Genomic DNA, 27,105 nt, shown 5'->3' with positions numbered 1-27,105 from the left:
CAGCAAAAACAGTCCTCACAAATTAACGCGCGGCTCCCGGGCCAGAGGTTGGACAAGGCTGCGTTCAGTTCCGCCCTTCCTTTATATCCCACTTGGTCTCTGTGACCCCGTCCTCTCCCTCGCCCTCCACTCATCACTCGTCATCAAGTTCCCCTTAGGAAGGTCACCCCTCGCTCAGAACCCACAGTCCCATGTGGAGGCTCCTTCCTCGGCCACCACCTGACGTCATGGGACTCTGCAGGACACCTTCCCAGCCCCATTCCGTATCCAAGCCCCTTCCGCACTGCCCATGCCTGCCCTCCCCTCACTTTTATAAATGCTGTCTTTTCAAAGCTTTCCTTTTCCTCACCTCTCTCAGACTGCTGGTAACACTTTTCACTTTTCATCTTCAAGTAAATTCATACAGTTTGTTTTTGCTTTTTTCTTTCTGGGCTCAAAGTGCCTAGAGGAGAAAGGTTCAAAAGTGAGGGAGTGTTTAACCTTTAAAATACCAAACACAGCACCTTGCCTGGGAGCAGCGGGTCAGTAAATACCTGCTAAATAGTAGGTTTACCGAAGAATAATTAATGTACTCTAATTAGTCTACATTCATTTATTAACATCAGTGTTAAGAACAGGAGAAAAATGCAATAGTTTATTCTATCCTTACAGAATCTAAATAACAGGACAAATATTCAGGAATCATTTCTTATTGGTTTTTAAATCCAATTAGATCATTAATGATAAAATAGCTACTGTAAACTACAAAAATATTTCATATGATTATTGCATTCACACCTCTTATCTATAATTGCTAAGGGGTATTTTTAAATACTTGAAATGAATCTTTAAGCATTTTCCTGTCATTTATAAACTAGTCTCGATTTCTTTTTCAGAAAGCAGATGACAGAGAAAAACGACAGGAAGCCCACCGGTTTCATTTTGATGCTATGTGACCTGCCTTCATTATCACATGATGGAATGGCTGGTCACTTGATTAATGGAAAGCTAAATTCTGGCTTATAGAAGAAAATAGGGAAGTTTGAGTATTATTTATAAATGATGCATCCCTTGGTGATTATTGGAAAGTATTCAAATAAATATGGTCGGAATGTGTCACAAGGTCTTTTTTTTGTAAGCGCTTTGTATACAAAAATTTTGTTCTCTATCCAGTAATGTACATTTTTGTTCCTTTGTGGAATGTATTGCATGTACTCCGAAGTTTATGTATTTATAATCTTATTAGAGTAATGATGATGGAAAAAGACGTGTAAATAAAAATATTTAAGTAAGCAGCAATTTTGTGTTCCACTCGAATTGGTCTTCTTATTCTAACAATGCAAATTATACTTTAGCAAATGTATCTCAGAGTTATTAAAATGTTCACCTTCATCACAGCAGGTCAGGATCTCTCACTAACAACACACAATATAGTGATTAGATACTATGGCATCTCAGTAAGGCAGACTTGCCTTAAACTCCTGGTTCCACCACATACAAAGTTAGTATTTGAACTCGACTATTGCTTAATCTCTGCAAGCCTCATTTCTCTTATTTATACAACAGGGCTGATACACTTGAGTTATTGTAAACATTAAATGGGAGGACTCATGTAAAGTGCTCAGCTTGGAACCTAGCACAGAGTAAGTGCTCAGTGAGTGGTAGCATTCATTAATATTTTCAGATGATTTTATTAGACTTTTGCAACTAATTATCAGAATATATAGACTCAACAGAATTTCATTTTCAGGCATGAAATCAAATTCCTGGTGATTGACATCTTATATAAAGATTACTTGCTCATATTAACTAAAAATTGTATTATATAATAGTACTCTTCAAGAATTAATGTGTCCTAAAATTTTTCATTTGAAAACTGATCCTTATCATGTGATAAAGAAGACCATTTGATTTCTTGAAAGGAAACTGCTGTAGACAGCATCTGGAAATGCAAATCTTTAATCACATTTCTATTCTCAAAGGCTTGAAGAAGTCTATAATTTACATTCAGAACTCAATGCAAATTTTATATTGTGAACTTCATGTTGCAAAACTTGCTTGAGAAAGGCTTAAATCTGAGACTGGGGGGAAATTTATATATCAATGCTAATAATTTTCTAATATGCAAATGGGTGTTGATGGCTAGAAAACACAAAAATTTCTCTGAAAACAGTTTTGTTCTTCATGTTATTTTTTTCTGTACAGTTCACTGAGAGTGGCATGTGTTTTTACTTTGTATCTAAGCATGTTAATATGTCTTCTTAATAAATATCCCTTATTGAAACAAAGTATTTTGGTTGCTTTTTTTTTTTTTTTTTTGTAGAGACAAGAGTCTCACTGTACCATCCTCGGATAGGGTGCCATGACGTCACATGGCTCACAGCAACCTCTAACTCTTGGGCTTACGCGATTCTCTTGCCTCAGCCTCCCAAGCAGCTGGGACTACAGGCGCCCGCCACAACACCCGGCTATTTTTTTGTTGTTGCAGTTTGGCTGGGGCTGGGTTTGAACCTGCCACCCTCGGCATATGGGGCTGGCATCCTACTCACTGAGCCACAGGCGCTGCCCTTGGTTGCATTTTTAAATAATTATTTTGGAGCATAAAAAAGCCTTAGAGGTTATAAGATATAAATCATTTATCTCAACTGAGACTGAGACAGGTGATTTGCCAATTGTCTCTTTATAGGTCAGGGGCAAGACGGGACTCCTCTGACTGTAATATTCAGTTAAATTCTCTAACCAGTTATCTACTGTTCCACGTTTTCCCAAAGACAACCAGGCTTAGTATCTATAGATTGATAGAGCATGAGTCTTAACACTCACATGCAGTCAGGGTCTATAAGGAATAATGTTAAAAGACAAAGTGTTACTGATAATTAAAAATATAAATAGTGACATTAATATTTCTGTATTTCCAAATATAACCTTTTTTAAGGATCAGCAATAAAAAATGTGTCATAGCATTGAAAATCAGTAACAACTTTTACGTAACATTAATTTTGAATACTGTAGTGGAAGAGAACAAGATGATGAGGTCAGATAAATACAATCCACACCTGTGCCAGGGACACCTGTGCCAGGGTGGCATAAAAAGCTAGGCCCATTCCCCACACTCATGAACCACTGGGTTCAGGCTTCAAGAAAAAGAAAACAAGCACAAACAACCAATAGAAGAAATAAATATGTAACTACAGGTAATGTATACATTAAAATAGGAAGACTTTAAGAATAATTATATACCAATGAATTTGAAAGTGTATACAAAATAGACCAGGAAATATTACCAAAGCATACTAAAAAAAAAAAACATCAGAAAGCCCGAGTACTTCTGGTGGACATTGTGATGTGGCCTCAAGACCCCCATCTAACTCCTGAGAGTGCCATCAATATCCATTTATCCACCTCATCTGACGACAGCAGACTCACCCAAGATCACCCCCCTTCCTGACATAAAAATCCTAAATGTTCATAAACTAAATATATAAAAACTGACAGATCTAAAAGAAAATAGACAAATCCACAATGGAAGCTGGAAACATCAACATTCCTCTAACTCACTGGTTCTCAACCTTCCTACTGCCATCAACCTTTAATACAGTTAAAAGGCGTCACGACCCACAGATTGAGAACCGCTGCTCTAACTGAAAGAAAAACTAGGCAGAAAATCAGAAAGCTTAGAAATACACTGAAAAGCACTATCAACCAACCCAACCTGTGGATGTTTACATAACACTCTGACCAACAGCAGCAAAATGCAGTCTTCAAGTGCTCATGCAACGCTCACCAAGACAGACCATATTCTGGTCCATAAAATGAACCCTGCCAATTCTAAAAGGATAGAAATACAAAGCAGAGTCTCAGACTATAATAGAGTAAAACTAGAAAAATACCTGGAAAATACTCAAATATTTGGAAATTAACACAGAGTCAAAGAGGATGTCCCAAAGGAAATTTTGAAATATTTTGAACCAAATGAAAATAAAAAACACAACATGCCAAATGTGTAGGAGGCAATGTGAGTGGGCAAGAGCTTGAACAGACACTTAACCAAAGAGATTACAGGGCTGGTGACTAAGCGCATGAAAGAGGCTTGACATTAGCCCCCAGGGGCGTTGAAGCCAGGAAGAGAGCCACTCGCCTCTTAGACACAAATCAGGCTTTCATGGATAAAACAGTAATGACAATTCAAAATGCTGCCAAGAATGAGGAACAGTATAAATGATTGTATCCAAAATATAGGAATTCTACAAAATGATTTAAAAAGAAAGCCCAATAAAAAAATTGGGCAAAAAGACCGACAGTATTACTGGCTGGCAATAACCACACATTTGTATGGATGTGCAGCAGACAGAAGTCTTACATACTTTCAAGAAACCAATTTTAAAAAAAAGTATAGGCAATGGTTGCTTTTAGTTTTGCTTATTAGACTGAAGATGTGCATATTATAAATGCACACACCAATTCTACACACGTACATTCTCACACATGTACACCAGGATATAGGTACAAAAATGTTCACAGCAACTATGTCCTCAATGGCCCAAAGCTATCAACTTCCTAAACCTCCATCTAATGGGTTATTACATAATTAAATAACATACCAAAACATATAATTATAAATACTTATAAAAGCCATGACATTTGCAGTTGCACACAAAAACACAAATTCATAAAGTCAAAAAGCAAAACACAGAAGCATAAATTCAGCATCATTCTATTCACAAATACAAAGTTCAGAAATAGGAAAAATTAAACTATATTGTCTAAGGATGCAGCTATAGGAAGAAAACTATAAAGAAATGATAGGATATGATAGAAGCCAGAATAGTTCTGCACTCCAGGGAACTGAGAGGTTATGATCAGGCAGAGGCACTCAGCTTCGAGTACAGGCGATGTTTTACTTTTTAATGGGGGTAGTATTTATAATTAAACTTCCTACACATATTTTAAGTACTTTCTGTACTTTTAAGTACTTTTCTGATTATGTATTATATTTCACAATTTAAAAATCCTGTAAACTTCTCCAAAGATCTTTTTATAGATTATGTCTATAAATAGGAGTTTCATTACAAATCTTAGATGACATAGTTCGCGCACAAAAATAGTTTGAGATTTGTTATTAATACTGCGATAATTTCGATTTACCTTTCTTACAAATATGAGAATTGAATAGTACTGGTATATAGTTATATATATGCATTCTAATCACACATATATCAACCAGCATAGATATTCACAGTTCATTAGCCCATAAGATGAACTTGTAAGAAATTTTTATATCTAGCAAACATTTCCAATTAACTATAGTAAGAATTTTGCACTTTAAAACTATGGTTTCATATTGCACCAATAAACTAGCATTTGTAGTAAATAGGTTTAAGCATGAAGTAAACAATCTCCTTTCAAATGAGATTTGGCTTTTAAGAAAAAGATCCCCTATTTGTTAGCAACTTTAAGAAATATACAACATGCATCCCTTAATAACAAGGATATGCTCTGTTGGCCTTTGCTCCTGGGCTGCCAACCTGGACAGCATGCTACGGTGCAGAAAACTGCAAGCAGCCCCAGCACACGGTACATATTTGTGCATCTAAAACTAAGCACAGAAAAGATATGGCAAATATGTGGTGTTGGACTCTCATGGGACTCCATGGTCTCATGGGACCCTCCCCCATCCATCTCTGACCAAAACGTCGTTATGCAGCAGATGACTAATTATGGCCTTTCTTAGTTTTTCACTATCAAATGAAAGTAACTGATGACCAGAAATTTTTTTGACAATTTGAAATTTTCCTGGTAAAGCTGAAAGGAGGCAATTTTTTTTTTTTTTGAGACAGAGTCTCACTTTGTTGCCCTCAGTAGAGTGCCATGGCATCACAGCTCATAGAAACCTCTAGCTCTTGGGCTTAGGCGATTCTCTTGCCTCAGCCTCCCGAGTAGCTGTGACTACAGGTAACCACCACAATGCCCAGCTATTTCTTTTGTTGCAGTTTGGCTGGGGCTGGGTTGGAACCTGCCACCCTTGGTATATGGGGCTGGTACCCTACTCACTGAACCACAGGTGCCACCAAGGAGGCAATTGTTTTAAGTTTATTTTTTCACTTTTGCTTCTATTATTCCCAAAGGTATCAATAGAGGACCAATACTTTCTTTTTTTTTTTTTTTTTTTGAGGCAGAGGCAGAGTCTTGCTTTGTCACCCTGGGTAGAGTACAGTGGCATCATCACAGTTCCCTGCAACCTCAGTCTCCTGACCACAAGCAATCCTCCCACCTCTGCCTCCTAGCCTACTAGGGTTACAGGCATGAGCCACCATGCCCAGCTAAGGCAGTATTTCTTAAAATCCTACCCTAATCAGAAGTTCAGAAGTTTAGGAGATAGTGTTACTAAAAGAACTATTTTGACTCCCTGGAGGCCCCTTGTTTTCAGTATCATTCGCACAGGAACAATTTTGGTGCATGCATTTTATGGTCTGAATTGTTTCCTCCACAGATTCATGTGTTGAAATCCCAGCTCCCCATGGGACTGTATTTGTAGACAGGGCCTTTAATGAGATTAAAGTGACGTTACATGAGGTCATAAGAGTGGGGTCCTAACCCAATAGAATTGGTGTCCTTATATAAGAAATGGAAGAGACACCAAGAGTCCGCACCAAAAGGCAGTGAGAAAGTGGTAGTCTGCAAGCCAGGAAAGAAGCCTCATCAAAAACCAGCCAACCTCTTAAATGTGAGAAACTAAATTTCTGTTTAAGCCACCCAGTCAATAGTATTCTGTCTCAGCATCCTAAGCAAACTAATACAGTGCATTAAAAAATTATAATTTTCCTCTTCCTTCCCTAAAAACATTCCACAGTTGTGTAATAAACAAGGAAGTCTTTATTGTTTATAATACAAATTGAGAATCTAATTTTGTTTTTCACTAAGTTTAACCATTATTGTAGCCATATCTGCCTATGTAAGTAAAGCTGTTTGAGACCTGTATTTTATTACAAATAGATTTTCTTTACATAAAAGTTTGGTTATTTCTAAATTCTTCTATACTTATATCTCTGTATTAGCTGGCTTGGGCTGCCACAACAAAATACCAGGCTTGGTGGCTTAAACGACAGATGTCTTTACTCATAGCTCTGGAGACTGTAAGACCGGCCAATTAAGTTTCTGATGAGGGCTCTTTTCCTAGCTTGTAGACAGCAACCTGCCTGTAATGGCCTTTCCTTGGTGCCTATTTACAAAGAAAGAGAGCAAGCTCCTCAGGCTCTACTCTTACAAGGACATTAATTCTATCAGGGCCCCATCCTTATGACCTCACGTGACCTTAATGACTTCCTTAGAAGATCTCCTCTCCAAATACAGCCACACAGCAGGTTAGGGCTTCAACATATGAACTTTAAGGGCACACAAACATTGAGCAAATAACAATCTTTAAACATAAACTCTTCCTAGGCTATAATCGTTTAATAAAATGTTAGCACTCCCAAACTATAGCAAAACAGAGAGATAACAAAAATCTGTTAAGTATATAAACATTGATAAAATAATTCATTTTTAAAAATGATTTATTCTAATAAATTGATACCATGCAACACAATTCAAGTGCTATATGAGACTTGGTCAGAGAAAAATCAAATATAGGAGTAATTCCATGAGGACTTCAAGAGACTATGGCTGGAAGACTGGGCAAAGTGCAATGGCAGCAGAATCCTCAATCACACAGGAACTGCCACCTGATCTGGAAAGAGACTGGGTGCTACCAGTCTTCCAAGAAAATAATAATTCAAATACATAACTCTCAGGGAGAGACAAGATGGCTGACTGAAGCCAGCTTTCCACAGAGGCTCCCATCCAGAAGGAGAGTTAAGGACAGAAATTTAGCAAGTAACCTGGTGGATTTCAGCTGCACCAAGAGAAAAGGTTGAAGAATGCACATCAACCCTGCTGAGGTGACCTGTGACCCCCAAGGATACAAACAAAAGGTACAAAATCCATCACCAAGCGGACAGGAGTCCCCTCTCCCATGAGAATGGCTCGGAGTGCCCCACAAACAAATGAGCAGAGTTCAAAGGTCCTCCCACTACACTCCACGGGAGAGACCCTCTAAAAACTGGACATACCTCCCCTACTAGGGTGCCACGGTGTTCTCCTGCCAGGCATAAAACTGTATATATTCTCTACCTACAACTCTGAGCTCCCAGCACTCCCCTCCACTGAGGTCTGGAGGCCTGTCCCCAAGGAGTCCAGATTCTTGGGTGATTTCTCGAGGGGTGTGGACAGGGCTTAAACTGCAGCTGGTCAGTGCTGACTCTTGGGCACAGGAGTGAAGAGAGGATGGTCGGCTGAGAGGGAACCACACCGGAGCGGTGGTGCCCCAAGGCGCAGAGCAGCAGCCATTTTTGGCAACAATAGGGCTCACTCCCGGATATTCTGAAGCCACACCCCGTCTCCTCCACACCAGAGGAGGCCGGGCATCTACTCAGGTGGCAAACACCATGGAACAGATCTGGGACGGAAACACAGGCCCCGTGAGTAAAGGGTTTGCTGAGGTGGTACCAGCCAGGCTAGAGCGTAGGGACTGGAAACACATGCACAGAGCCGGCAAGTTCCCAGGGTGGGGCTGACCCAGAGGACCACTTTACTGAACCTAAGATGCACCCGGCCCTCAGGGGATCATCAGCCTATAGACAAAGGAAGACAGGAGGCTAGAACTGACAGGTAACCGAATACAAACCTGCAGAAGCAAAGACAGGGCCTGAGGTGCAGGCTCTGGGAACTCAAAACAGCTTCTCTTCTGCAGAGGAATTTAACAGGGACAGAAACAAATTCCTGCAAAGTTGTTCTGTTCTATTCTGTCAGTAACATCTAGCAGGGGCGGGGCTAGAACTGAGTGAACACGCCCCAGCCTCCATCAAGTGCCCGAGGTTGTCAGGCCTCACCTCCCCCTGCTAGATAGAGGCAGAGCACAGTGGCCTGGCTGAGCAGAAATAGATTTCCTTGTGATTCAGGCAGGTGCAAACCCTTGGAATATCCGTTCACTACAGGAAACTGGGTCAGCCAACTGTGGGGCTATCAGTGACTGGGTGTGACAGAGGTGCAAAGTGGGGAAGGAGGCATGAACATTCCCAGACTGACCTATTTGCTGGGTGGCTCCTCCTGACTCCGCGCAGCAATGGAGCGAGCCATATCAGAGTAGTGACCAGACCCCTGTGATCCAGTTGCCAGAGACCTTTTAAACTCTCCCACCTGAGACAAGTACTGACTGAGACAACTGATTTGGACCTTTTGAACTGAGCCAATCGCCTGAGGACTATTCAGGTGGTGCCTTGGTTGTGTAGTTGTAGGAAGGTTTGATTTTCCTTTTCCAATTGTTGCCTGTGGGGGGCGGGGTGACTTAATTGCTGGTATTTCTACACAGATGAGACTTCAACCCAGAGTAACTGTTTCAATACCGTTGAACATAAACCAGCTACAAACAAGACAGAACCACTTAGCCCCACCACACCAAACAGGTTGCCAGTTTCTCAGGCCATAGCACTGTACGGGTCCTAGACAAAGCTCCAGGGGAAAAATCAAATGGTGTAAAACAATCATGTGGCTGAATCAGTGGAAAAACACTGGTAATATGAATAACCAGAATAGATCAACTCCCTCACCCCCAAGGAAAGATATGGCAGATGTAACTGAAGATCCCATTCATAAACAGCTGGCCAAGATGTCAGAAATTGAATTCAGATTTTGAATTGCAAACAAGATTAATAAAAATGAGGAAAATCTGGAATTAGAAATTCGAGCAGCAATTCAAATGTCGGATTTAGAAATTCAAGGAGAAATTCAAAAGTTGTCTCAAGAATTTAACGAATTTAAAGACAAAACCACCAAAGATTTTGACACACTAAAGCAAGAATTTAAAGCCCTCAAAGATCTGAAAAATACACTAGAATCCCTCAGTAACAGAGTGGAGCAAGCAGAAGAAAGGATTTCTGACTTTGAAGACAAAGCCTTTGAATGCTCCCAAACTCTCAAAGAGGAAGAGAAACGGAGAGCAAAAAAGGATCATTCTCTCAGAGAGCTTTGGGGATAATTGAAAGAAGGCTAATATCCACCTCACTGGAATCCCTGAAAGTGATGAAGTGGCCTCGCTAGGCACAGAGGCACTTCTCCATGAAATTATGAAAGAGAATTTTCCAGACATGCCTAGAGATTCTGAAATTCAGATAGCAGACAGTTTCAGAACCCCAGCATGACTCAATCCCAATAAGCCATCACCCAGGCATATCATAATTAACTTCACTAAAGTTAATATGAAGGAGAAAATTCTCAAAGCAGCCAGCCAAAAGAAAGCCATTACCTACAAAGGGAAGAATATTAGAATGACTTAAGATCTCTCTGCTGAAACTTTTCAAGCCAGAAGAGAGTGGTCATCGACTTTTAATCTCCTAAAACTAAATAACTTTCAACCCTGGATCCTGTATCCAGCTAAACTGAGTTTCATTTATGATGGAGAAATTAAATACTTTAATGACATTCATATGTTGAAGAAATTTGCCATAACCAAACCAGCTCTTCAGGATATTCTCAGACCTATCTTCCATAACAACCAATCCAACCCTCTACCACAAAAGTAAACTCACTCAGAAACTTTTGATGAAACTCCAACTTCCACACTGGCGAAAGGATTAAAAATGTCCACTGGACTTTTGAAAAACTCAATACACAAAATTTTACCAGACTTATCAATATTCTCCATTAATGTGAATGGCTTAAACTGTCCTCTAAAGAGGCATAGGTTAGCAGACTGGATACAAAAACTCAGGCCAGATATTTGTTGCATACAAGAGTCACATCTTACCTTAAAAAACAAATATAGACTCAGGGTGAAAGGATGGTCATCCATATTTCAGGCAAATGGTAATCAGAAAAAAGCAAGTGTTACAATTTTATTTGCAGATACAATAGGCTTTAAACCAACAAAAGTAAGGAAGGATAAGGGGGTCACTTCATATCTGTTAAGGCTAATACTCAATCTGATGATATTTCAATTATTAATATCTATGCACCCAACCAGAATTCACCTCAATTTATAAGAGAAACTCTAACAGACATGAGAAACTTGATTTCCTCCAGCTCCATAATTGTTAGAGATTTCAACACTCCTTTGGCAGTGTTGGATAGATCCTCCAATAAGAAGCTGAGGAAAGAAATTTTAGATTTAAACCTAACCGTTCAACATTTGGATTTAGCAGACATCTACAGAACATTTCATCCCAACAAAACTGAATACACATACTTCTCATCAGCCCACGGAACATACTCCAAAATCGATCACATCTTAGGTCACAAGTCTAACCTCAGTAAATTTCAAGTAATATAAATTATTCCTTGCATCTTCTCGGACCACCATGGAATAAAAGTTGAGCTCAATAACAACAGGAATCCACATACTCACACAAAAACATGGAAGTTAAATAACCTTATGCTGAATGATAGCTGGGTCAGAGATGAGATTAAGAAGGAAATTGGCAAATCTTTGGAACGAAACGACAATGAAGACATGAATTACGAGAACCTCTGGGATACCACAAAGGCAATCCTAAGAGGGAAATTTATAGCACTGCAAGCCTTCCTCAAGACAACAGAAAGAGAGGAAGTTAATAACTTAATGGGACATCTCAAGCAACTGGAAAAGGAAGACTATTCCAACCCAAAACCCAGTAGAAGAAAAGAAATAACCAAAATCAGAGCAGAATTAAATGAAATTGAAAACAAAAGAATTATACAACAGATCAATAAATCAAAAAGTTGGTTTTTTGAAAAGGTCAATAAAATAGATAAACCTTTGGCTAACCTAACCAGGAAAAAAAGAGTAAAATCTCTAACCTCATCAATCAGAAACGACAAAGACGAAATAACAACAGACTCCTCGGAAATTCAAAAAATCTTTAATGAATATTACAAGAAACTTTCTTCTCAGAAATATGAAAATCTGAAGGAAACTGACCAATACTTGGAAGCACATCACCTTCCAAGACTTAGCCAGAATCAAGTGGAAATGTTGAACAGGCCTATATCAAGTTCTGAAATAGCATCAACCATACAAAACCTCCCTAAAAAGAAAAGCCCTGGACCAGATGGCCTCACGTCAGAATTCTACCAAACCTTTGAAGAGGAATTAGTACCTATATTACTCAGCCTGTTTCAAAATGCAGAAAAAGAAGGAAGACTACCAACACATTCTATGAAGCAAACATCACCCTGATCCCCAAACCAGGAAAAGACCAAACAAGAAAATTATAGACCAATATCACTAATGAATACAGATGCAAAAATATTCAACAAGATCCTAACAAACAGAATCCAGCAACACATCAAACAAATTATACATCATGACCAAGTTGGTTTTATCCCAGGGTCTCAAGGCTGGTTCAATATACGTAAATCTGTAAGTATAATTCAGCACATAAACAAATTAAAAAACAAAGACCATATTATTTTCTCAATTGATGCATAAAAAGCTTTTGATAATATCCAGCATCCCTTCATGATCAGAACACTTAAGAAAATTGGTATAGAAGGGACATTTCTTAAACTGATAGATGTCATCTATAGCAAACCCACAGCCAATATCATATTGAATGGAGTTAAATTGAAATCATTTCCACTCAGATCAGGAACCAGACAAGGCTGCCCATTGTCTCCACTGCTCTTTAACATTGTAATGGAAGTTTTAGCCATTGCAATTGGGGAAGAAAAGGCGATCAAGAGTATTCACATAAGCTCAGAAGAGATCAAACTTTCGCTCTTCGCAGATGATATGATTGTATATCTGGAAAACACCAGGGATTCTACTACAAAACTCTTAGAAGTGATCAAGGAATACAGCAGCATCTCAGGTTACAAATCAACACTCTTAAGTCAGTAGCCTTAATATATATACCAACCATAGTCAAGCTGAAAAAACAGTTAAGGACTCTATGCCATTCACAGTAGTGCCAAAGAAGATGAAATATTTGGGAGCTTACCTAACAAAGGACGTGAAAGATCTCTATAAAGAGAACTATGAAACTCTAAGAAAAGAAATAGTTGAAAATGTTAACAAATGGAAAACATACCATGCTCATGGCTGGGAAGAATCGACATGGTTAAAATGTCCATACTACCCAAAGCAATATATAATTTCAACGCAATCCCTATTAAAGCTTCACTGTCATACTTTAAAGATCTTGAAAAAATAAGACTTCATTTTATATGGAACCAGAAAAAACCTCAAATAGCCAAGACATTACTCAGAAATAAAAACAAAGCAGGAGGAATCACGCTACCAGATGTCAGACTATACTATAAATCGATAGTGATAACAACAGCATGGTACTGGCACAAAAACAGAGAAGTAGATGTCCGGAACAGAATAGAGAAACAAGAGATGAATCCAGCTACTTACCGTTATTTGATCTTTGACAAGCCAATTAAAAACATTCATTAGGGAAGACTCCCTATTTAACAAATGGTGCTGGGTGAACTGGCTGGCAACCTGTAGAAGACTGAAACTGGACCCACACCTTTCACCATTAACTAAGATAGACTCTCACTGGATAAAAGATTTAAACTTAAGACATGAAACTATAAAAATACTAGAAGAGAGTGCAGGGAGAACCCTTGAAGAAATCGGTCTGGGCGGGTATTTTATGAGGAGGACCACCCAGGCAATTGAAGCAGCTTCAAAAATACACTACTGGGACTTGATCAAACTAAAAAGCTTCTGCACAGCCAAGAACACAGTAAGTAAAGCAAGCAAACAGCCATCAGAATGGGAGAAGATATTTGCAGGTTATTTATCCAACAAAGGTTTAATAACCATAATTCACAGAGAACTCAAACATATAAGCAAGAAAAGAACAAGTGATCCCATCATAGGCTGGGCAAGGGACTTGAAGAGAAACTTCTCTGAAGAAGACAGGCACACAGCCTACAGACATATGAAAAAATGCTTATCATCTTTAATCATCAGAGAAATGCAAATCAAAACTACTTTGAGATATCATCTAACTCCAGTAAGATTAGCCCATATCACAACATCCCAAGACCAGAGATGTTGGCATGGATGTGGAGAAAAGGGAACACTTCTACACTGCTGGTGGGAATGCACACTAATACGTCCCTTTTGGAAAGATGTTTAGAGAACACCTAGAGATCTAAAAATAGATCTGCCATTCAATCCTATAACTCCTCTACTAGGCATATACCCAGAAGACCAAAAATCACATCATAACAAAGATATTTGTACCAGAATGTTTATTGCAGCCCAATTCATAATTGCTAAGTCATGGAAGAAGCCCAAGTGCCCATTGATCCACGAACGGATTAATAAATTGTGGTATATGTACACCATGGAATATTATGCAGCCTTAAAGATGGAGACTTTACCTCTTTCATGTTTACGTGGATGGAGCTGGAACATATTCTTCTTAGTAAAGCATCAGAAATGGAGGAAAAAGTATCCAATGTACTCAGCCCTACTATGAAACTAATTTATGGCTTTCACATTAAAGCTATAACCCAGTTATAACCTAAGAATGGGGGAAGGGGGAAAGGAAGGGGAGGTGGGCGGAGGGATGGTGATTGGTGGGATTACACCTGCGGTGCATCTTACAAGGGTATATGTGAAACTTAGTAAATGTAGAATGTAAATGTCTTAACACATAACTAAGAAAATGCCAGGAAGGCTATGTTAACCAGTGTGATGAAAATGTGTCAAACAGTCTATAAAACCAGTGTATTGTGCCCCATGATCGCATTAATGTACACAGCTATGATTTTTAATTTAAAAAATACATAACTCTCCAGATAAAAGAGATGCAAACTGCTTTCCTTTTGACTTAGCTAACATAGGCCACACAGTAGTCTCAGCTATGATCTGTGCTTTCCTACATTCCTAGAAAAATCTACTATAGACAATTACATCAGCACATCTAAAAGACAGGTGTCTTAAACAGAAGCCACAAAATGAACATTCCCAATTGGTATCTATTCCCAGGCCAAAATATTAGAGGAGAAAACACCTTTTTTTAACAAAAATGATGCTATCAGTGAGAGCTACTAAGCTAAATGAAGAAGTACTTTTTGGATTACCATGGTTGTGCTAATCTCTCCCCTTTTATTTTTATTTATTTATTTATTTATTTGTAGAGACAGAGTCTCACTTTAGGGCCCTTGACAGAGTGCCGTGGCCTCACACAGCCCACAGCAACCTCCAACTCCTGGGCCCAAGCGATTCTCCTGCCTCAACATCTCAAGCGCTGGGACCACAGGCGCCCACCACAACGCCCGGCCATCCTTTGGCTGCAGCTTGGCCGGGGCCAGGCCTGAACCCGCCACCCTTGGTACATGGGGCCGGCGCCCCACCGACTAAGCCACAGGCGCCGCCCTCTCTCCCCTTTTATTATAGCCTCAACTCATCTGCCACAATTATTCTCCCAGAACTTCACTACTCCACCATTAAAAACTACTTCTCCAGCCTCCTGAATCAAGAGCAGATTCCTGGGCCTAGCATTCGGGCAAGTATCTGCATAATCAAAGCCCATCATGTTTAACCTTATTTTTAATACCAAAACCAACTTTTGCTCCACATTTGATCAGAAGCTCCCCTTTGCCTGATGCATTCTCCGCCTGCCAGGTAAACCTTTACACTCTGCGCCAGCTCCTTCATTCTCTGATGACATCATACACACTGATTTTTCCTTCAGTCAACAATTATGCATTAAGAACATATTTATGTTCCAAAAGCTGACAGGACCCCTTCCTCTCAATTCTTTTTGTCCAGCCTTGTCTGTGATTTAGACTTAATAGTCCTCGTACTGTCCTAGTCAGTAGTTCTTTATTGTTTTATTTACTGGTTGGTTCTTGTGCACAATCTTAATTTAACTGTGATTGTTTTTAGGAACTCAAACTTACATTTCTTTTTTTATACCCACTCCATAGCTGGTAACAAAGGGCTGAACACCTTGATGTTAATTGATGACAAATACATTTTTCATTTGTTGATCTTGTCAATTACTTACTCATTTTTGCCTTTCTTGGAAGGATACAGGGAAAAACATTGCCTAACATTATCCTTAGCCATAATTGGCAAGACAAACATTTACATGTTGAGTGAAAAATATCAATGTAGTGTTATCCCCCCCAGTAACTTATATTTTAATGGGGTGAATGTTTAATGGGGCGCATGACTACATAAATGAGCAAAGTAATTTCAGAACGTAGTAACTGCTATTGAGAAAATAAAACAAGATCATTAATACCATAAACTACTCACTTGTTAATGAATTTGGCGATTTTTATCAGTGGAATTAAGCTACCCATCAGCTTAGTGGGTACGAGGCAGTCTCGGGAGCAGATTCCCCGTCAACCCTGGCTCCCCCTGTGTGGGTCTAGGCGAATGAATTAACCTCTCTGGTCTCCATTTACCCTTCCTCTTAAAACGCCCACTACCTACCTCCCGAGGGTGAATCTGAGCTTTGGGAGTCGGGGCGTGCGGGGCCTGCTGTGCCCGGCGGCCCCGCTCAGGCTCACTCGCCGGCCAGAGGGCAGCGGAAGCCCCGGGCTCTCCACCCAGGTCCGCGCCCCCTCTGCCCAGAGGTCGAGCGAGGCTGAGATGGGCAAACTTTTGACCTTGAACTGAGGCCCCAGGGAACCGAAGGCTCGGTGTCCCTCTCGGTCTGTGAAGGCGACGAGGACTGCCCCAGCTGGGACTGGGCGGCTGTCAGGCGGGAGGTTCGAGGGCTCACCCGGCTCACGGCGGGCGCCCTGCGGCAGCGGGGACTGGCCACAGTCCCCCCCACCCCAGGCCCGCCTCCCCGAGCGCGAGCCCACGGCGCGACCCTGCCCCAACGGCCGCGGTCCCGGGAGCGAGGCCACTGGCGGGGAGGGGCGCGAGGGGCACGCGGGCGGGGCGGGGCGGGGCGAGGGCGCGCACATGCGCAAACGGCGCGACCGGCACGCGGCGCTCGCGCTCCCTGCTTAAATAAGCCTGGGCGCCCCGCGCCCGCCACTTCAGCGGATCCCGCGTCGCGGCCGCGAGCTGAGCTGTCAACCTGTCCGCGGCGGCACGCCAACGCTCCTCGGCTCCCAGGCGGTAGATGGGACTGCGCGCCGCGGGGCAGGAGGCGGCGCCCGTCGGGGGGCTCAGGCCAAGCGGCAGCCCGCCGGGGGGCTCGGGCATGGCGGACCGCAGGACCTGAGCCCTTCCCTGCGGGAAGGCAGCCTGGTGGCGGGCGATGGGTACGGAGCGGGGCCGCTGCCGCGCCCGGCCGTGAGCGACGCGCCTCCGCCGCTGCTACCCAAGCCCTCGCGAAGCGCTGGGCCGCTCGGGAACATGGCCCTGGAACGGCTGTGCTCGGCCCTCAAAGGTAAGCGCTCGGGTCCGCGGACGGCGCCCCCTGCGGACCGAGGCCGGCTCGCCGTCCTCCGCGCCTCCGCGTCCCTTCTCCGCGCCGGTGCCGACGCGCCTTTGTCTAGCCCGGCTCGCGGCAGCTCCGAGCGGACCGCGGGGCTCTGGCGCCCGCGCCCGGCCCTAATCCACTTGCTCCCCCACGCTGCTCCTCCGGCTCTGTACGTTCGGCCGGCTCTCGCGGGGGACTGTCGGGGAGGGGAGTCGAGCCGGGAGGCGGCGGCGGGGAGGCCCCGCTGCGCCCTGGCGCCTCTTGCAATTCCACACCTCGCTCTGCAAAGTTGTGAGCTTCCTGTCGGCGGAGCGAAGGCCGAGCTTGCCCGGAGCGTAATGGCAGAAAGTAATTCTACGCAGACCGTAAACGCTCTAGCCGAGACGTCGCGGAGCCCACACCTCGCGGTGGCCGGCAGCGGAACGGGGCCTGCCGGGCCGGCCGGGTCCCACCTGCTGCGGTCGCCGAGGCTGCGGCACCACTGCGGGCTCCGGGGGCGGCGCGAGCGGCCCCGGCCCGGAGAGCGAGAGCGGCCGCCGCGGGCTGTGCCCCGGACGCTTCCCAGAACCGCGCTTCCGCTACCTCCGTAGGTCTCGGAATACCCTGCCGCTGGGGCTGAGTGTAATTTGTGGTACTAGGAATTAAAACGCGCTCTAGCCGCTTTCCATTTCCCAGGAAGTGTTAATTTTCGATAAAAATTTTTATGCATGGGTAATTGAGATTGAGATACAAAGTTGCGTTTGAAGCCAGACTGGAATAAATCCTGTCTTCAATTCTCAGGGGGAAAACAGCACCACCACTCAATAAAAGACTTATACCTTTTTCTCCTGCTGATTTAAATTGACAGTTGGATTATCTGTATATTTGCTGCAGCATAAGATTTTTTATATTTTGGGGGCAGTTAAGACATTGCGTTGAGTCGTGTGAAGCTAATTACTGTACGTTAGTAACTTGGACAGTGACAGGTTTTGGTGTTTTTCTGACTCCATTTTAACACTTTTTTTCAGATTTATTAGAAAGTTCAGTGTAATTTTGCTTTTAACTTTAGTGGAACAAATTATTCTAAATATTCCTAAATTCATAACTGATATTTCAGCAGTTTAATTTCTAGCATTTAACTACTCTACTTACGTACAGCTGGTACTAAGGTAACCTAGGATTTTCTAACTGGCATATTTCAGTCAATCAGCAAAATTTATAGTGATTCTTTCCTTAAATTACAACTAAAACAACTCATTAATCCCATAGTTTTCATATATGTAAATCCTAATTTATATAAACTTCCTTGGAAGTTAAGCTTTTTGTTTTGCTCTTTTGTCATGAATCGCGTGCACAGTAGGATCCATGTTTCTGACTGTGCGCTCGCGGTGGGGTCAGCAGCGGCCCCTGAGAGCAGCTCTCCCCGCTGCTCCGCTACCGCAAGGAAATCTCGCCGGTCTGTTCCGCGCTCTACCTGCAGAACGGGACAGAACTGGGCTGGACGGGGCAGTCTCGGTCCACTGCCCTGCCGCCGTGCGGGAGTCCGCGGCTCTGCTGCGGCGCACACCGCCCTCTGTGGCCGCCGCGCGGAAGCGTCCAGTGCCCAGTTGAGGATTCGGGCTGCAAGGGCTGCCATGAGCAAAGTTATGTACGGCTTTGTGTTGTGTTGTGTTTAAACGTTACCCAGCCTACACTACTTTTCCATGCTGTAGTATTTTTAAAGCTCAAGCTAAATAATTGTAGGCTTACAGAGAGAAAGCAAGCCATTTTTAAGTCTCCTGTGGTATGTGCTTGTTAATGGTGTGAATTGATCTGCAGATTCAAGAAATTTTTAGAAGTTGATTCTAATAAGTGAATCTGGGAGACAAAAACAAAAGTGATTTTTGTTTTACTGCACACACATTTGTATCACTGGATTTTTTTAAACCAAATATTAAAATTAATATTTTTAATTTTCAAAAGTCATCTTTTTAAAAAATTGGCCTTTCCCAGTGCTACAATTAATTACGTGTCCCAGATATGAAAAAAATATTAAGTAGCCTATAAAATGAATTGCTTCAATATCGAAGAGATTCTTATCTGAAGCAGCTATTTAACATTTACGTAATTACAGATATTGTCTACCAAACCCTTCTTTGGAATGTTATGGTCACTTTGTACTAAAATAAATGAGCCCTTAGTGAGTGAGATTTTAAGTAGGAAGTAATGTTAATTCTTTGATATAGTATTGATTCTTTATGTTTTACTTTAAGGCAGCAATGAGGACAAATTATTACCTCATTAGGCTTTTTAAACCTTTGGTATGTTGTTGAAACTGAATAGTTCACTTTTACCTGATTATGATTATTACACTATGTCTTACAAAATTTGAGTTAACCTTTGTCAAGGTTAACTAAACATTAGAGTAAAATGAAAATACCACATCATTTCTGTTCTTACCTACTCTGCACATTTGTTTCAGGAGAATCCTGTTTGACACTGTGATGTTTAAAGCTGTGTAAAGTGTTAAATGTGATGTAACAGCACAGGTATCTCTTGGTAATATATTTTAAAAATATGATAGTGCAAGTATTCTGTTCATTATTCTTAAGTGTCATCAAAGAACAAACTAATTTTATAGTAATAATTTCAGTAATGTGATACTGAAAAGCTTCTTCAGTAGTGAGGTTTTTATCACAGCCTATAGAAAACTAACTCTTTGGCTTTTCCTCCTAGGGCTTAGGGGGAAAAACTATTTTGCCACTATTAATTAAAAAGTCTTATTAAATAATGGTTTGCTATAATAAACCTTCAACTACAGTTCACTTTATCTACATTTTGAAACCATACTCACTATTTGGCAAAACACATGCATTACAAAGAAAGTTCAAATGAAAGCCACTTTTCCTTTTGGAAAAAAAAAAAAAAAGGAAAATGAAAGAAAATAAAGTTCATACCTGAAATTTTGAAAAAACAATCCACATTCTGCTTGTGAGTTACTGCCCATTCACAGTCTCCTATCATTTCTCTATTTATGCTCCTACAAAGTAATTATCAATATTAAAAAATGGTAAGACACTTGAGATTCCAATTGTTACGGTCTTAAAGCTGGGAAAGAGGCTCCTAAGAGGTGATCTAATCCAGTGGTTTCCAAATTTTCCTTAAGAGTAGAACTTCAGAGGAGTCCTTATGAGAAAATAACTTTAAAACAAAACAAGAACAACAGAACAGAGCAAGGCTGCTCTGACATGGGGGGAGGCAGACCCGCCCCCAGACAGGACACATTTTGCATTTTTGTTGTATTGCTTACAAAATTACAGAGTATTCTAATATGAAAGTTCCATTCTTCCTAATCAAAATGACATTAGAATGTGTTGGTTTAAATATGCCTAGAAAATTACTGCACCAGAAGATGCTAAGTATTCTTTCAGATATGACCTGGCAGTTGCTGTGGATGTCAAAGGAGGACTTGTGTAATTAAAGTCAAGGGTACAAAACTGTCATCTCAGATCAACTTTGACTCAGAAGGAGTTTGTCATATTCTGCAAGAAAGAGAGTTGCTCTTTTTTATAAAAGTGATTGTCAGTGAGATTGGCATACGTAGGCAGGAGTGAGGTTCAGCATCTTCTTTCTTAACTAATAAAGTAAGATTGAGTTAGATTAAATTTGGATACTATTTTTTTTTTTTGTTCTCGGGAGCAGAGTTTATCAAAAACAAGTTACTGCTGTGTCAAGTAGTACATGGACCGTACATGGAAGCAGAAGTTCATTCTGCTTCCGTTATAGAAAATAAGCAGGAAGACCAGTTGGGTGGTTGCTGCATTCTGGCATCTTGTTTTAAAAGCCTATCACAAAGGCAAACTCAGCCAGCTTAAAGAAAATAAGAGCAGTGGAAGGGTATCAGAAGAAGGAAAAAAAAACTTAATTCTTTTTCCATACCCTGGTTCATACATAAGTAAAAAGAAGCTGGAGGGCTGGTGAGGTGGCTCTGGCCTGTAATCCCAGCACTTTGGGAGGCCAAGACAGGAGTATCGCTTGAGGTCAGAAGTTTGAGACCAGCCTGGGCAACATAGTGAGACCATATCTCTGCAAAAAGAAATTTTTTAAATACTTAAACATGGTACCAGGCACCTGTAGTCCCAGCTACTCAAGAGACTGAGGCAGGAAGATTGCTTGACCTCAGGAGATGGAGGCTGCAGTGAGCAATGATGATATCATGGCACTCTATCCTGGGCAACAAAGTGAGACTCTGTCTCAAAAAAATAAAAAAGAAGCTGAGTCATAATCGTGTGTGGCTACTGTTAAACCAAGATGTGTGTTTGTTAGTCAGTGAGTGCAGGGCTGTCTACTACATGTTGTGGTTATGAAGAAGATGTTCTCGGGGTCCTGCTTAGTCATTGTGTGTATCCATCTTGTCTGCTGTAGTCCAGGCAGTCCTCTAGGCACTGGAGATGCATCAGTGAATCAGAGACAAGGCCCTCTTTCTATTAAGAAGAGGTAGATAGTAATGTAAAAAAATACCAGGTAACAAAATTCATAATGCAAATAAAGCAAGAAAAGGGAGAAAATGTAGCGCCGATTTAGAAATCGGGGAACCTCACAAGACATGAGTGACAGGAAGGAATCAGGCATCCAGAGAGATTCTAACACCTATAGTTAAACTTCTGGGGCACACTTAAATAACGATCAAAAACAAGAGTAAGAAAAGAATATACTTAATGTCTTTGAAGTTCTTTCAAAAATAGTTTAATTAATGATCTTTAAAATTTTTTCATGACACACCTAAGATCCTCTCATGGCATGCTGTTGAAAACCACTGTTTAGGTAGAGGGCATAGCTAAGTCAAGAATTAGCTTGCTTTGTTGAACTAACATGAGTAAGAGCTGAATAGCCACCGAGAGTGGTCGGAAGGCCAGGGAGGAACAGGGCCAGACACAAAACGCCTCTGAAGTCAGAGTAAGCGGTATGGGTGTATTCTAAATGTAACAGGAAGATTTTATGGAAGACTTTAGTGATACCTCATTTATATTTTGAAATTTTCACTGGCTGCTATGTAGGGGACTGTGGTGGAAACTTGCAGTTACCCTTCTTCCATGATTCTTTGAATTGTAACTGAGCACACAGTACCCCCCAAGTAGAGACTCTATTTACAGGCTTCCTGTAGATGTGAGCATGTGACTTTACATCTAGCCAACAGATGTAAGCAGCAAATGATGTGTGCAGCTTAGGGGCAGCGTTGTGTGTGCTGTTGGAACGTTTTATTTGGGGATAATTGTAGACTCTGGGCAAGTATTTTCAGGAGGGGCATACCTACAGCATGTCTTCCTGCTGCCTTGATTGCAGATGTGATAGCTGTGAAAAAGATAGAATAGCTGGCACTCCAGCGTTTATGTTAGACCATAAGGTGACCTTGAAAATGAAGGTTACACAACTCTGAGTATGAAATAGAAGGAGCTTAGGTCCCTGTAAATGATACGGCCTTCACTCTGACCCTTGACTGCTTATCTCCAGTTTGTTAGAATGGCATCTTGTTTAAACTGTTAGTTTAGGTTTTCTATTATTCCTGTCAAACCTAATGTTAACATTTATAGGAGAGTGCAAATCCAGAGTAAGCAACAAAGCCAGGCAGATAAAAAGCTGTTAAATAGTCCCAGAAGTGAAAAGACTGGATGCTGTCAAGTAAAATTAATCTGGAAAGGGTTCCTAGAGAAAGTGCATTTTAGACAGTGTAACATCGCAGAAGCAGAGAGATCTAGGCCATGGCCAGTGCAGCTTTGGAGAGGCATCATAAGAATAGACAGTAGAGCATTCAGCTCAAAGTTCAACATTTCCAAAACCAACTCAACTTCTTTTTCTTGTCCCCTACCCTGCCCTACCCATATTGGTCCAGATTTGTCCCTACTACCAACAAAAGGAAGAGGCAGCTTGTTTCTTTTGGCAAACTACCATTCTGCTGCAGTGTGTTCCCAGTCCAGCAGCTTCTGCCTCACCAGAGAACTTGTTAAAATGCAGGTGCTCAAGACCCACCTCAGCCCTACAGATCAGAATCTCAGACGTGCAGCAGAGTCTGCAACTCAGCCCTCAAGCTGATTAGAATGCGCACAGAAATTTGAGTGCCACTGTTCAGCGTGGCTCCCACCCTTGGAAGTAGAATTACTGGGAGAAGTCTGCACATTTGCAGTAAGTCAGTATATGCCTTACTACATATTACTAGATTAACCTCCAAAACATTATGCCAGTTAATAATCCAATGCAGTATGTGAGCACGGCAGTTTCCTACAGCCTTACCAACGCTAAAATCTCTTTTTTTACGTCAGTAAGGCTGAATTTGTGTGTGGGTGAGAGAGAATTTTGACACGTTGGTGTCCTCTCCCCATTTCTAACTTCAGTAAATGAAGATCTTGCCCCAAAAGTAAATACATAATTCACCTTTTTACCCAATTTAATGTTTGTTTTTGTGTTTGGCTTCAAGTAGGGATATAATTTTTTCCCATATAATTAACACATTATCACAGAATCATTTATTAAATCTATCCTTTCACCAAGGGTTCCAAATACCATGCATGTTATAATAAATTCTTGCATATATATGTTTCTGAGCATTTTCTTCCCTGGAGAATAGGCCCATGTCTATTTGACCCCCAGAACTGACTCATGACACTGGGGGTCTGCATGTGACTAGCAGATGATCTGTTTCTTCCTATACCATTGCTACATTTTATATTACTGTAGCTTTACAGTAAGTATTAGTGTGACAGTTATGTTCATGAACTCATCCTAGCAAAAATGCTACAGACCTCACTGCTGAATATGCCAGGGTAACCCTCACTGCTGAATACCACTAGGATCCCCTTTAAATTGCTCCCCTTGGGAGCTGACGCCAGCACGGAGTCCCCCCTGAGAAGCAGTTTGGGACTGTCTGGAATGGCCATCAGAGCTGTCATTGCATTGCCTTTGATGTCCTGAACACCATCAAAATGTCTTCCTTTCAATGTTTCCTTTATCTTTGGGTTAAGAAAAAAAAATCACTGAGGGCCAGATCAGGGGACTAGACAGGGTGCTTCAATACTGTTATTTGTTCACTAGCTAAAAACTTCCTCACCAGATGGTGCTGTGCAAGCTGGTACAGTATTGTGATGCAAGAGCCATGAGTTGTTGGCTAAGATTTTCAGTTAAGATTTTCCTAACTTTCTCTGTCAATGTTTACTTGGTCAGCTAATGATTTTGACATACAATGTGATAAATTTTTGCAATATTTTCATCAGTTCTGCTCATTACTGACCACCCTGACCTCTACCTCAGGGACAGTTTCTCTCCCCTCAGAAAAAAATGCTCAATCCATTTGTATACTTCATGGCATTATCCCCGCAAACGTGGACTAACATGTCCCTGATTTCACTTTCACTCTTGCCAAGTTTAACAAGAAATTCATGAAAGTTTGTTTATTGCTCTAATTCAAGTTTTGGCATTCTCACAACAGCAGTATATAACAGCACTCCTTAGGACACTGACTGCCACATGCCCACTGAGCACAGCTAAGAGGCATTCCCATATCCAAGGTTATGGACCTTACTGCACAGTTTAGACAGTGCTGCCAGCGGCACGTTCACAGACTTGTCAAACCACGTATTTATTATCTTTATGTGTTTTATGTTATTTCTGAATTTTCCCTGAGTGGAAAAGTCTTCTAGGTAAGCATAAGAAATATTTTAGTCCTAAAAAAATCCTTAATATTTTGATTAGGCATTATTAAATGTGTCTCTTAATTGGAAAGAAGTGTTAACCTTTAATAACATTGTTTTGCTATCCAGAAACATGTTACTTCTCTGTTTTATTGATTTCATTTATTTACTTATTTTTATTTTAGTCTTACTTTCTTCCTTTAAAGAGTATAATGATTTTCAGATAATTCTCTTGGGGTTTATAGGTTTTTAATACACTATCTATAAATGATAATTTTATGTTCTTTCCATTATTGATTTCATTGGCCAGAGTTGCTGCTGTTAAGTGTGACCTTGATTTTTTTACAGTGGGGCCTTCACACTGAACACCTGGATGGAAGCTGACCCTCTCAGGGCTGTGATTAAGGGCAGTGGTTTAGGATGAGAAGAGGCAGAGGGGAGGGTTTGTGTCAGACACCTGAACTGCACCTGTCTCTGTCATTTCAGTGACTTCGTTTTAAGTCATATCTGCACATAAGGTTATCACAAGGCCTAACTCTCACCCCAGAACCAGAAATAAGAGTGTAAAACTACCTTTTTCTGTCATCATCACAAGCAGTACTCTACACAATCAAATTGTATGGCTTTGGAGTTTAGCATTTTTATTTTTAGTGTGGGTTTCTACCTTGAAGAATTAGTGCCTTCCTGAGTGCCTTCTTTGAATTCTAAGTGTAAAGTATTTCTGGATTGAGAAATTCCCAGTCCTTTTGGTAAGAGGAAGAGGGACCGCGAGCAGGGAGGGGAACTGCAGACAGCAAAGGGCCACAGACGTGCTTTGGGTGCGAGTGACCCAGCCTTGAGCATTGATGCGATTTGTTTTAATATATCAGCCTGATTATACAGCTGAAGAAATGTACAAAGATCCTGTTATACAACTTGGGAAACGGTGTTTATAGTGATACAGAATTTAGAACGATTAAGAGTCATAACTATATCACCAAAAAGTGTATCAGTAAATCCTTCTAACTCCAATTGTTAGGAGATTCGCCCCATACTTATTATGTCATTTGCTATTCCATAGCACAGCTCATTTGTTTGATTTGAGTTGTGAATAGCTGTTAATTACTTGGGGGAAAAAATAGTGGCCCTCTAAATAAAGTTGAAATTAGTATAATAGGCTTACTGAGCCCTGCAACTTTACTTTCATGATTGGTGTGCCTTGTAGATTCTGTGCAAATTTTGCTACTCAGTTATTTTACATGGGCAAATTTTATTGGTCATTTTATATTATAATTTTTCTGGCGTGGTTCATCTTTTTGTTGTAGTTGTACTGTTGCTTTCCTGGTTTCAATAACCTGTGAATTGTAAATAAGAAAATTAGTAAGTAGCTTTGCCTGTGATTTGAGTGGGAAGGTAGATGGAACACTAAGTTCTGACCAGTGATGTGTCATCTGAAGGATATGCCTTAGCAGGTGGGTCCTCTAATGAGATAAACTGATACATTATCAAATATCTAATATTACCTTGGATTTTCTTCTGCTTAAAAAATTTGTTTCAGTACTCCATTTCTATAACTCAGAGAAAGTTTAAAAATATGAAGAGTTTGAAGGCAGGAATATTACTCCATAACGTGAGATTTTCACCACTCTCAGTAACCACAGAAAGGGAAGTTGAAGTTACTGAGAGGAGACCTAGGCAGAGTGGAGATGAAGAGGCCACGCAATCGGATTCCAAGACGTGAGCTAAGTGGCAGGAGCTCTACTTCTGTTGTACCTGTGACTTTGGTAGCAGGTGCTGAGCGCAGGCCATCACCCCAGTCACTCACACCAACAGCTCTGCAGTGCCCCCGTCTCCCTCACCTGAACATCCTGTCAGGCACCAGTGGTACTTGGCTGTGTCTGAGGCCTGTCATTAATCTGTGGTCCTTTTTCTTTCCGCTACCACTGCTCTGTTTTACCTTCTACAAAGAAATACTTATCTTTACTTCCTTGTGATTTTCTCTCTTCTCACTAAAAGTTTAGACCCCACACAACCATCGGCTTTATTGGTCTGAAACACAGATGTGATGATGTCACTCTCCA

General features: G+C 41.2%; 2 protein-coding genes across 6 annotated transcripts in view; both read left to right on the top strand.

Annotated features, from left to right (window-relative positions):
* ITFG1 (integrin alpha FG-GAP repeat containing 1) overlaps window positions 1–1,275 on the top strand; it is a 302,922-nt gene extending 301,647 nt beyond the window's left edge. For both annotated transcript variants that reach the window (XM_053582100.1, XM_053582101.1), the window contains one exon: window positions 876–1,275. In XM_053582100.1, the coding sequence (XP_053438075.1) occupies window positions 876–935 (60 nt within the window). In that variant the 3' untranslated portion in view covers window positions 936–1,275. The remainder of the gene's footprint in view (window positions 1–875) is intronic.
* A 15,685-nt stretch (window positions 1,276–16,960) lies between these two features.
* NETO2 (neuropilin and tolloid like 2) overlaps window positions 16,961–27,105 on the top strand; it is a 72,746-nt gene continuing 62,601 nt past the window's right edge. For 3 of the 4 annotated variants that reach the window (XM_053582084.1, XM_053582082.1, XM_053582083.1), the window contains exon 1: window positions 16,967–17,372. In XM_053582084.1, the coding sequence (XP_053438059.1) occupies window positions 17,339–17,372 (34 nt within the window). In that variant the 5' untranslated portion in view covers window positions 16,967–17,338. Of the gene's footprint in view, window positions 17,373–27,105 lie in introns of all 4 variants that reach the window. The other variant, XM_053582081.1, reaches the window with a different exon arrangement.

Source organism: Nycticebus coucang, chromosome 2 (genome assembly GCF_027406575.1).
Source record: "Nycticebus coucang isolate mNycCou1 chromosome 2, mNycCou1.pri, whole genome shotgun sequence".
NCBI classification, from domain to species: domain Eukaryota; kingdom Metazoa; phylum Chordata; class Mammalia; order Primates; family Lorisidae; genus Nycticebus; species Nycticebus coucang.
This window is presented reverse-complemented; position numbering and strand designations above follow the sequence as displayed.